The 13,743-nt window shown below is 31.9% G+C and overlaps 1 protein-coding gene across 1 annotated transcript; it reads left to right on the forward strand.

The window, feature by feature from the left end:
- Positions 1-3,243: 3,243 nt before the first annotated feature.
- Positions 3,244-4,230, forward strand: LOC140961460 (defensin-like protein 1). Its single transcript, XM_073419987.1, has 2 exons — positions 3,244-3,352; positions 3,872-4,230. The coding sequence occupies exons 1-2, from the start codon at positions 3,277-3,279 to the stop codon at positions 4,048-4,050; spliced, it is 255 nt and encodes an 84-aa protein (XP_073276088.1). The 5' UTR covers positions 3,244-3,276; the 3' UTR covers positions 4,051-4,230.
- Positions 4,231-13,743: the final 9,513 nt, after the last annotated feature.

The following is a 13,743-nucleotide window of genomic DNA, read 5'->3' on the forward strand; positions in this document are numbered from 1 at the left end:
ATGGATAAACATTTGAGTCAAATGTAATTCATGAAACTAATGGGACACTCCTATATATTAAAATTAAGCCGAGAAGTCATTTTATACCCAAAATGATAGAGGTGTCAAAATGCAACACGACCCGTCAACCCGACACGATCCAACACGAAAAAAATCAGGTTTGGGTTGGGGTTTTTTGGGTTCGGGTTGGGTGGGTTCGGGTTAGTGCCAGGTTTGACGGGTTTCGGGTTGGATCGCGGTTTGACCTGAAATTTTTTTTTTAAAAAAAATATTACCTATATTTTTATATATTGTATGTTTGAACAAAATTTATTGTATATTTATATGATAAATTTTCATCATTTAATATTTATTTGGTATATTTTTTATTTTTTTTAACAATTGTTTATTTGATTTAGTAAATATACTTTTAATTTTCTACAATTAAACTTTCAAATTTAAATCGAAAATTTTGTTATTATGTGTTTAAATTAAAATATTATTATTATTTTTTATTTTTTCGAATTTTTTCATTAATTTTTTTAAAAAATAAAAAATAAATAAAATTCAGGTTAGGCTGGTTGAGTCAAGTTAGACGGGTTCGTGTTCGGGTTCGGGTTGGGAAAAAAAATCAATTTCGCGGGTTGACCCGAAACCCGACCCGATTGACACCCCTACGAAATGATTCTTCAGATGATAGTAAACAGTGGCTTAAACGTCAAGGAAATGTACTGAATTACAATGTTGATGCATCTGTTTCTGCAAATTCACCAAACATTGGCTATGGCTGCATTATTCGAAACTCTTATGGCATTGTGATCGCAGCTTGATCCCTCGATCTACCAGCGTTGGGAGTTAGAGATAGCTCATGCGGATGTAACAGTTTGTCCTGCAGGTTCAAGATATGACTCTCATATCTTTTGATATTCCTGTTGGTTGCCGTGCCTCATACTCCGGTCGTGTTAGTAATTTCAACACAATTTTGTAATCTTAGAATGAGTATTAGTGAGTGAGGTTATGTTGTAATTGTAATTGCAATTGCAATTGCAATTCAACTTGCATAATAAATTTTTTTTTTTAAAAAAAAGGTTTCTATTTTCTTCATGCTTCTTTATTTTTTACATTGATATGGATGTTTTTGACGTAAACAAATTTTGAACATTTATTAAAGTCCTTCTCAAGTTAAAGTTTTTGACTTTTGTCCTTTAATTTACCATTCATATTTTTTTATCATATTGACCATTTCCACATCCATTTCTCCGCAATCATCTCAAACTTTTGTGTAATGGTCAATTCTATATATATCGAGTCTCTGAAAAGAGATGGTTTGAATTGATTTATAAACCAATTAAGTTCTCCTAAAAATTTAAGAATCGCCTCTGTAGTTTCGGGGTTGATGAATCGAACTGCGATTAATAAGTCACATTTTTATAATTGGTGTTGAAGATGTTATATTAGTTGGACATAGAATACTTGAATTTTGACATAGAAAACAAGAATGAACATAGAATAGTTGGACATAGGTTTTACAAGTTCTATATTACTTTGAATTTGACCAAGAAATGCGAGTACCAAGAATCCAAAGTCTGCTTTATTTAGATATCCAACTGGGGCCATGACTTTTTTTTTTTTTTTTTTTTTTTTTAATTCCTAAACTATGGGGTGGGGAGGGCTCGAACAGAAAAAAATTGGGTGAGACCGCTTAGAGGCCAAAGCCCGGTCTCGGGGCCATGACTATTTCCCAATTCACATAAAAGTGATCCGATTTCTATGTATTTGTACTCATCCCTTTGCCTAATTAATACTTAAAAAATTGCTCAAAAGAGTTCAATTCTAATGAGCAACAGTTGTACCCATATTTGTATATAATACGGGGTATGAGTCTGTCTGATTCGAGTTAAGAAAAATACAATCGTATTATGTTGTATATAAACTTGACAAGGATGATGGTATAATTTGATTGCTCAAGCTAAGTTTTTTTTTTTTTTTTTTTTTTTTTTTTTTTTTTTTTTTTNGAATATTTGTCTGATCAACTTTTGATTTTACCATAAAAAGTTATATACTAATTTACAAGGAAATTTAAAAACATGTCAACTCCGCGGTTGACCCGTTCCAACAAAAGAGTTTGTGATACGTGGATGACAGAAAATTTGAAGAGGTCCTCAGAACTCCAATTAAATAAGGTGGTAGCTTCATGAAAGTTACAGCCAAAATTATGTGTATCAACAAGTCATTTTCTACATTTCTTTTTATTTAGTATTAAAATATAATATTTTGAACATATCTTCTTTTACAAAAGCACATCCAAATACGTGAATCATATTTAATTCTGTATGAAAAAATTTGGTCAATAGTGATAATTATAAGATATATCATGAAATAATGGTTTCAGATAGCAAGAACTCCGTTGAGTAAAGCTAGATATGACATTAATTAATTTAAAAGAAATAAGAATTTATTGTATGGACATATATTAAGATATCCCCTCAAGCTAGTACATCACACACACACACACTTGTCAAATTGGTGGCAATATTGTTGAAAATAAATTTGATGGGAAGGCAGATTCTCGACTTCTCATGGATTTAACTTTCACTTTTGGAGTAACTAAATAAATGATACAATTAAAAAAATAACTCATAAAACTTCACTGAAATTAAATAAAATTATGTAAACAAATGAAAAATAATAATTTGGGGTACCCTCGCTGCACATCTAATGATCGTCGTTGATCCAAACAGTGGCGGAGCCACAGTCCATGACACATCCCTTTAGTCCGGGTGACTCAATTTTTTTTAAAAAAATTTATATGTAAATTTTTTATAATTTTAGATTAATATGATATTAATCCAAATAGATCAATTTAAAATATTAAAAGTGACTCTGCCATTGGATCCAAACACAAAAGGACAATGCTTATAAGACCCTGTCTAGGCCAACTTACATGATGTTTAATTACTTTTTCCGTATCATATATTAACAATAAAATTTAATTCTTGTCGTGCCCGAGCTCAGACCTAGTCTATATCCATTGACGTTATACTCAAGTTGCAATATGAATTTAGTGTTAAATAACAAATATTCTCACGACCTGACGTGAAATACGGGTATTGCATGACCTTCATGTGTTAAATCTTAACTTTACCAATATACCTATTAAATCAGAAAACATATATACCNGTTTATGAATTTATTTTGCCTGACTATATAATCTGCTCGCTCTCCTATAAATACCAACTCATTCTCAACAAGCCAAAGCATATATATAACACTATCACACATATTGATATAGCAAAGATGGCTAAATCTCCATTTATAAGCTTCAACATTTTCTTTGCTGTCTTTTTTTGCTTTATCCTCTTAGCATCAAATGGTGTGTACTCACCACTCATACATGTTCCCTAATCTTCTTCTCTTCTCCCAGACAAACTATAGTGGAAAAACTATTTCTTAGATACATAATAATTGAAAAAAATAAAGGAAAAAGTTTGCTCTTGGCTCAAAATTTCCCTTTTCATTTGATTTGTCATCCCGTTTTCAGAATTCATATTCTTCTACTGATATGCATGCATGTTCAAAACATAGCACTTCATGCATGCCTTAAAGTTGTTTCAGGCTTGTCTTATGTTCAATCATGCATTATACGATGTTTTTCCCCCTCTATCTGTTTCTTTTGTTTGATAAAATCTCTTCGTTCTTGACGAATATCAAAATCAAAAATCTTGTTCAAGTTGGAAGTTGGAATATAATATATTGATTCCAAGCCCGTCAGTGCAATTAATTAATTTACCAACTCTGAATTTGATAAACTTTTTCGAGAAAAAGTTAGCAAGAAATTAAAACCCCAGTCCCCACCATGCATGAATTTACAAGCTTTATTACATGTATGCAGAGATGCAAAGGGCAGAGGCGGCCATCAAACTGTGCTCGAGGTTGAGCCAAACATGGACCGGAATTTGTTTCAAAACGGAGAATTGTAACAAACAATGCAGGAGCTGGGAAAGGGCTCAGCATGGAGCTTGCCACCGGAGGGGTATAGGCTTCGCTTGCTTCTGCTACTTTAATTGCTGATCATAAACTGCTAGCAAGTTATAATGTTTCTTAAGTAATAAAGTGTAGCTTGTGTTTGCTAGCAAGACATGGATCATTTGCTACCTTGAACCATGCTACTTAATTTATGTGAACATGGTCGGATTGTTGCCGTTGGCGTTACTATTTTGTATGTATTTTGTCTACTATCCTTCTTCTACTGCATTTAGCTACAGTAAGATCTATATATGTGTGTGTGTGTGTGTGTGTGTGTATACATACACACATTTAAATATTTATTAGTAGTTTATTTTAAATCATGAAGGTGCTATGGTAGCCGACTTGATCTATAGGTGTGGCCACTTAAAATTATAGATATATATTATATATAAACTCTACTGTTGTTAAAGAATCCAAATATTTGATTCTTTAAACACCTCATGGACAAAAATAACTTCAAAATTTATCTATAAATGGGGATTTCGATCTCTAACCCACTTCTAACTTCTCATTAATTGTTTTTGGATTTATTGCAGTAGCTTTAACTTCTTCTTTTGTTTTTTTTGTTTTTTTGTTTTTAATGTTTCTAATACACTGAAATGTTGACTTGACATAAAAAATGGTGATGTAATATCAGAAATGCTTTTAATATTCCTGTTTTATGACACCATAAATTGTTGACGTGTCACCAAAAGTTGTTGTGTGTGTCCGACATGATGTCAAAAATCGAACTAAAATAACCAAAAATTAGAAGTTAGTGCAACAAAATCAAACTTTGAATACTTATTGGAACAAAACCTAAAATAAAAAATATTTTATATACATATTATCTACCTTTTATTCTTATTAAATTAGTGATACATAAAGAAAAAAATAGTATGACGACATATATAAGAATATTGTTGAAATATTATTTAAAAATGTGTTAAATATTTGTGTTGAAAATGTGAATGTTGAATGTTGAAAATTAGGTGTTGAATATTGAAAATTAGTGTGTGATGATGTAGGTAATGATGTATTTTATTTTTGGATTATTTGTAAAAATTTTCTATAAATAGATCTCTCATTTGTGAAGAAAATCACAATTGAGTTGAGAGAAAAATATTATAAAGTGTGTAGTGTGATAATTTTGAGAGTTTGAGATTTTTACTTTTTTACCGTAAATTTTTACTTTTTCACAACACGTTATCAGCACGAAGCTCTAAAAGTCCTCCATATTTTTCCAAGCTCCGAACAGAAGAAAAAGGTAACAAAAGTAATAATATTTATTTTACTGTTATTTATTTATTGTTTATATATGTAATATATAATATAATGTTATTGTTAGAAATAATAAAAATAATTTTTTCAAAAACTTGTTATAAATCCTGGGAGGATGTTAAGACGACATCCCACACTCCCGGTAAGGGATACGACAAGTATAAAAGCCTATAAGGTTTTTTAAACAAAATAACTTATGACACCTAATTATAATAATGTGATATGATATACATAATTATTTAAATATGACTAATATTATATACACCATATTATTACCATAAAATTATACAAATACATACATTTATTTTCTTATACACCAACGGTAATAAACGGTAACAAAACGGCTAGTTTTTGCTCTATAAATACAATCTCACAAATACATTCAATCACTCCAACTTTCTCTTCTTCTCTAAAAATTATTCTTCATCAAATTTTCGAAGAAAAAAAGAAGATGGCTTTCACGAGGTTATTTTTAATTATTTTGGTTATCATACTCACCAGTCTTGTATTTATCGGAGAATATCCTCCTCGTGTGTTTTCTTTATTTTTACGAATACTTGTACTTGTTGTTTATCCATTACTTTGTATTGCAATATTCATTAACTAATAAAATGCATCGTAATTTTTAGTACCACCATGGCAAACTTGGCAAAGCTCGAATTCATCGCTCTTGATATTACTGGGAAAAACTATATGCCATGGACTCTTGATGTAGAAATGCATCTTGAGTCATTGGGTCTAAGCGAGACCATTAAAGAAAATGGTATATCTTCATCACAAGAAAAAGCAAAAGCTATAATATTTTTACGACGACACCTTGATGAAGGTTTAAAATGTGAATATCTCATCGAAAAAGATCCCATGGCTCTGTGGAAAGGATTAAAAGAGAGATTTGAACATATAAGGGAAGTTATACTTCCGACCGCCCGTGATGAATGGAATATGTTAAGATTCCAAGACTTTAAAAAAGTCAGTGATTACAATTCAGCGATGTATAGAATAATCTCGCAGTTAAAATTTTGTGGACATGAGGTTACAGAATCGGAAATGCTTGAAAAAACATTTTCCACGTTTCACGCATCAAATATAACACTACAGCAACAATATAGAGTGCGTGGATTTGCGAGATATTCTGAACTCATCGCCTGTCTTCTTGTGGCGGAAAAGAACAACGAGCTATTAATGAGAAATCATCAGTCCCGACCCACTGGATCAACAGCATTTCCAGAAGTAAATGCTGTAAGTAAAAATGAATTTAAACCTGGAAACCAAAATCAAATTCAAAGACAAGGTTTTGGTCGAGGTCGAGGTCGAGGTCGAGGTCGTGGACGTGGACGTGGACGAGGAAGTGGTCGTGGTCGTGGACGCGGCCGTGGTTTTGAAAATAATCGAGATAGTTATTTCTATAACTCATCTCAAAATAACGTCCCAAACCATCCACAGAAAAGGCATCAAGAAAACATGAGTGTTAATGAAAATCACTCGAAAAGATTTGAAAGTTCTTGTTTCAGATGCGGTACTCCAGGACATTGGTCTCGTATTTGTCGAGCCCCTGAGCATCTTTGCAAACTTTATAAAGAATCGATAAAGGGGAAAGAAAAGGAGACCAACTTCACTGAGCGAAGTGACCGTTTGAGTGATTCAACTCATTTTGATGCTGCTGATTTTATGAATGATTTCTCTGGAAATGATCAATATGTTGGTGGGATAGAAATGAACAATATTGATGCTGCAGATTTTCTCAATGATTTCTCTGAAAATGAACAATATAGTGGTAGAATATAAATGTACAATAATTTATTTTTCATGTATTTATATGATAATGTTTTATTGTACAATTATGATATGTGTTATATTTAAATATGTATTGTCATTAATTTTTTTTCATTGCATATTTTTTGAAGTTCAAATATGGAAAATGCTATGAGCAAAGCTGAAGTTTGCATACCCGATAGTGGTACAACGCACACTATCCTCCGAGATAAAAGATATTTCTTGGAACTAAAACCAACAAAAACAACGGTGAATACAATATCAGGTCCTGTAGACTTGATTAAAGGATGTGGTAAAGCACAATTTTTGTTACCTAATGGTACAAAATTTTTGATCAATGATGCTTTATATTCACCACAATCGAAAAGAAATTTGTTGAGTTTTAATGATATATATTCCCATGGGTATGATACTCAAACAATGAATGAAGGGAATGAGAAATATATGTGTCTTACCACATATAAATCAGGAAAGAAATATGTGATTGAAAAACTACCAATGCTCCCTACTGGATTGCATTATACACATATACGTCCCATTGAATCAAACATGGTAATTGATAATTCTTCAATATTAACCAATTGGCATGATCGATTAGGACATCCTGGTTCAACAATGATGCGAAGAATTATAGAAAATACACATGGTCATCCATTGAAAGACCAGAAGATCTTTCAGAATAATAAGTTTCAATGTAAAGCATGTTCTCTTGGAAAACTTATTATAAGACCATCACCAGCCAAAATCCAAACTGAATCACCAATGTTTCTTGAACGTATTCAGGGTGATATTTGTGGACCAATCCATCCACCATGTGGACCATTCAGATACTTTATGGTATTGATTGATGCCTCCAGCAGATGGTCACATGTATGTTTATTGTCAACTCGAAATGTTGCATTTGCAAGATTACTTGCTCAAATAATAAAATTGAGGAATCAATTTCCCGATTATACAATCAAGAAAATTAGACTTGATAATGCTGGTGAATTTACTTCCCAGACTTTCAATGATTATTGTATGTCTATGGGAATCATTGTTGAGCATCCTGTTGCTCATGTACATACTCAAAATGGATTGGCTGAATCATTGATTAAACGTCTGCAAATGATTGCTAGACCAATGATTATGAAAACAAAGCTCCCTATTTCTATATGGGGACATGCAATTTTACATGCTGCTTCATTAATTCGCATCAGACCAAGTGCATATCATAAATACTCCCCATTGCAGCTTGCATTTGGTAAAGAACCAGACATTTCTCATCTGAGAATTTTTGGATGTATGGTGTATGTGCCTATTGCACCACCTCAACGAAAGAAAATGGGACCTCAAAGAAAGATTGGAATTTATATTGGTTATGATAGTCCATCGATCATTCGATATCTTGAACCACAGACAGGCGACGTGTTCACAGCACGTTTTGCTGATTGTCATTTTAATGAGGAAATCTTCCCAATGTTAGGGGGAGAACAGAAACATACCGAAAAAGAAATTACATGGTATGTATCATCATTGTTACATCTGGATCCAAGAACAAAACAATGTGAAAAAGATGTACAGCAAATTGTGCACTTGCAAAGAATAGCAAATCAAATACCAGATGCATTTGCAGACACAAAAGGGGTAACTAAATCATATATACATGCTGCAAATGCCCCTGCTCGAATTGAAATTCCGAAGAAACAAATTGAAGATAGTCATGATGTCATTAAACGCCTGAAGCGTGGAAGGCCAGTTGGTTCCAAGGATAAAAATCCTCGAAAAAGAAAATTCATAGAGAAACACAATGATCACAAAATAGAGAATGATGTTCCTGAAGAAACACATAATGATCACAAAATAGAGAATGATGTTCCTGAAGAAACACATGATGATGAAAATGTTTTGTCAGAACCACAAACTGACGAGAATCATGAAATCTCTATCAATTATATTAATACTGGAAAAATATGGAACCGAAAAGATATAGAAGAAATTGATGATATATTTTCTTATAATGTGGCAATCGACATCATAAATGATAATGAAGATCATGAACCAAAATCTTTTGGTGAATGTAAAAATCGGCAGGATTGGATAAAATGGAAAGATGCCATCCAGGTTGAATTGGATTCGCTAAATAAACGTAATGTTTTTGGACCTATAGTCCTTACACCTGAAGGTGTAAAACCTGTTGGATACAAATGGGTTTTTATTCGAAAGCGAAATGAGAAAAATGAAATAGTAAGATATAAAGCTCGACTTGTTGCACAAGGTTTTTCTCAAAGGCCTGGAATTGATTATGAAGAAACGTATTCTCCTGTGATGGATGCAATTACGTTTCGGTATTTGATTAGCTTGGCAGTATCTGAAAATTTAGAAATGCGTCTTATGGATGTTGTTACAGCCTACTTATATGGATCACTTGATAGTAATATATATATGAAAATCCCTGAAGGATTTAAGATGCCTGAAGCACAAAGTTCAAAACCCAGAGAATGTTATTCTGTGAAATTACTAAGATCATTATATGGGTTGAAGCAATCCGGCAGAATGTGGTATAATAGGCTAAGTGATCACTTGATGAAAAAGGGATATGTAAATAATTCAATATGCCCTTGTGTTTTCATTAAGAAAACAACATCCGGATGCGTAATTATTGCTGTATATGTTGATGATTTAAACATCATTGGAACAAATAAGGAAATTCAAGAAGTTGTGTCATACTTGAAAGAAGAATTTGAAATGAAGGATCTTGGAAAAACCAAGTATTGTCTGGGTTTACAAATTGAACAAAAAGAATGTGGAATATTTGTTCACCAGACAAATTATACAGAAAAGATCCTTAAACGTTTTAATATGGACAAATCAAATCCTTTAAGTACTCCAATGGTTGTTAGATCATTAAACATAGAAAAGGATCCATTCCGTCCATGTGAAGATGATGAAGATATTCTTGGTCCAGAAGTACCATATCTAAGTGCTATCGGTGCCCTTATGTATCTTACAAATTGTACAAGGCCTGATATATCTTTTGCCGTAAATTTATTGGCAAGATTTAGCACATATCCAACAAAGAGACATTGGAACGGAATTAAACATATATTCCGTTATCTACGAGGAACGACAGACTTGGGACTTTTGTATTCAAAAGATGCTAATCCAAGTATAATTGGTTATGCCGATGCTGGATACTTATCTGATCCACACAAAGCACGTTCTCAAACTGGATATGTATTTACTCGTGGAGGCACTGCAATTTCTTGGCGTTCACAGAAACAAACACTTGTAACAACTTCATCAAATCATGCCGAGATTATTGCACTACATGAAGCAAGCCGTGAATGTGTGTGGTTAAAATCAATGACTCAACATATCCAAATCTCATGCGGATTATCATTCGACGAGAAGCCTGTGATACTATATGAAGATAATGCTGCATGTGTTGCTCAAATGAAAGAAGGATACATAAAAAGCGACAGAACTAAACATATTCCTCCTAAGTTCTTCGCATTCACCAAGGAGCTTGAGAAGAATAAATGTATTGATGTTCGTCACATTCAATCAAGTGAAAACTCATCAGATCTCTTCACAAAGGCACTTCCTACGACAATATTCAGAAAGCACATATATAATATTGGGATGCGCAATCTACGAAATTTGTGAAGAATTGTTCGTGTCAACATGAGGGGGAGTTTACGTGACTGCACTCTTTTTCCCTTACTATGGTTTTTATCCCAATGGGTTTTTCCTAGTAAGGTTTTTAACGAGGCAGTATAAAAACACGTAATGTATACAATCATTATGATCATCATCACAAGGGGGAGTGTTGAAATATTATTTAAAAATGTGTTAAATATTTGTGTTGAAAATGTGAATGTTGAATGTTGAAAATTAGGTAAAATTAGGTGTTGAATATTGAAAATTAGTGTGTGATGATGTAGGTAATGATGTATTTTATTTCTGGATTATTTGTAAAAATTTTCTATAAATAGATCTCTCATTTGTGAAGAAAATCACAATTGAGTTGAGAGAAAAATATTATAAAGTGTGTAGTGTGATAATTTTGAGAGTTTGAGATTTTTACTTTTTTACCGTAAATTTTTACTTTTTCACAACAAATATAATATATATCATGACATATATAAGAATAGTATATATAGACACATGCGTATGCATTGAATATTGTTACAAAAATGTAACATCAAGCGATGCCTTTGTGATAAAAGATTGACCGTCGACGTCGGCAATCTAATCTATATTTAGTTCAATAATTGAACCTAATTACCTACCTCATTCAAGTCAAATCTCTATATTTTGATGATAATTTTGATTTTATATTATGTTTTTATTTATTTGACGGTCGTAATAATGATAATAATATATCCAAACTGTTCGTAATATGCAATATATTTTTGAATAATTATAGTGATATTGCATATGCAACTATATAATTTTTTTTAACCTAAATCATATCTCATACTCTGGCTAGAAATTCCGTGTATTATTTTCTCATCATATCATATAAGATATCCACACACGTGAGCGAACGGTGAATCCTAGATTACAATGCACTTACTCCTGCATGTGTCACAACTACACCAATCTCGTCACCTGATAATCCTTATGGAGTCGGTAAACGAGTCAAAATGCAACACTAGTACAAAGTCTCATTGTTGTCCTTGTGAGACCCCTCAAATTTTCCTTGAGGTTACATGAATGCAAAACGTCAAATGATCCATAATGTGCAGTAATTAGAAAAATAATGACAATATTAGTTTTTAAAAGAATGAGCCATAAATACAATTTAAAATAAGAGTAGTAAATCACACCTATAAATATTTCAAAACTCACACAAAAAATTTCTACACATTCTTTGCATATTTCCTAGCTTATGATAATTCCAGCTTAGGCTAGGTAGGAACTAGTTAAGGCACCCGATGAACGAGAAGATTAGAATGTAAAAATTATCACCTCAATTCAACTTCTTTGCATCATTTGACAAAGCTTCTTGAAAATTGGCATGTAAGTTGACTTTATGTTTTGAAATGCATATTTCATGTCAAACTTAAAATATATTTACATGAATATATTAAAATATGGTTTTCTGAAAATATGATTACTGATTTTTGTGTATTAAATAATTATGAACTGAATGATAGTGATACGTATTCTGAATACCACTGATTACTAATAATTGTTTACTACTTATTACTGACATCACCCTTTAAAGAAGTAACATATACGAGACGAATATCAATTTAACCTCAAGGAACATAATTATTTCATTGCACTTGTGAAATATAATAATTATTATTATTATTGATAACTTAATTTTCGATTACTGTTATCTCAAAATCTACAATTATATATGTATTGTTTTCAAAGCTGTGAGGATTCTCACCTTCACTTGTTGAGTGACGACCATATCGCTCACACACACACACCCTTCCAATTAAGAACGAATATAAGAAAGGAAACTAGATCGAATATATATAACCACATTTTTTGGAGGGTAAATTGCTGATGACCGCGTAGATTCCCTATTGATGTTAAATGGAAGAAATATGTTCAAACTTATTCAGTATTATGTTGTTTATTTTGTTTTCGCAGTTATATTTAAGAATTTTGAAATGTAAATCACTTTATAATTTTTATGGAATTGAAGACTGGTTTTAGATTTTTTATACTATATGATACTTGTTGTTTTCAAATTTTATTTGGAGACAACGCAGATCTCACCTACTCCAGGCATGGGGCGTGAAAGTCCTGTGTCATAAGGACTATGATGTACAACTATAGTCACATACTCATCAACTCGATGAATGATAACTACTTGGAAAGTCCGTGTAAGAGTTGTTCAATGAACTTATCATAAGAGCATCCATTTATATGTTTAAACATCTCTATATGTCCTTACGAATTAAACGTGATACACAATATCACATATGTTAGTTTCGAGCTCAGGTGACCCTTATCATCTTTTAAGGTGGCCCAATTGACTTGAATCGTTTTTTTTATAATATATTGTAACTAAAATATGTATTTCACGATCGTCATCATATATACGACCTTATATTTTATGAACTAGATTATATTCAAGGTATTTACGTAACATGCATAGATAAAACATATAAAATTGCCAAAATAAATGTAAATTTTCTTAAAATAAAGATTGTTTTATTACACATAAGAATTGACACAACTCCACCTCTTGGGAAAGAATAAATTAATTAAGCTGGAGTTGCAATTAATCACAGAAATTCGAATTTGCATTTCACCCCATTATTCATGTTTTGTTGTTTTAAGTTGTTCGTTTACATGATGTAATTATTTGTTTTTATTGTTTCAATCGTGACGCATTAAAAATTATTATCGTCCAATTGTTGCCATAGTTATAATACCCTTATTAGACCAATACTCAGTTTTGACAACTTAATGATAAAAATCCAAAAAATGAAAATTTAGAGGAACATGGCTTTGACGGCACCTCACTCTAGATAAAAATGATTGAAAAAAAATAATAAAAATCAACTTGTTGTACTAAGACCAAAAATCGAAATAGGCCAAGTTATATGACTATTTTTCGATCGGGACCTATATATTGAAATCGTTATTACTTGCACCAAGGTGTTCATGAGAATTAAATTATTTATAAAGCTTCTTCAACGTACTCATGGCATCATTTGATCTGCATCCAACCATGTACGTATTGCTCCA

Source organism: Primulina huaijiensis, chromosome 2 (assembly GCF_012295235.1).
Source record: "Primulina huaijiensis isolate GDHJ02 chromosome 2, ASM1229523v2, whole genome shotgun sequence".
NCBI classification, from domain to species: Eukaryota; Viridiplantae; Streptophyta; class Magnoliopsida; order Lamiales; family Gesneriaceae; genus Primulina; species Primulina huaijiensis.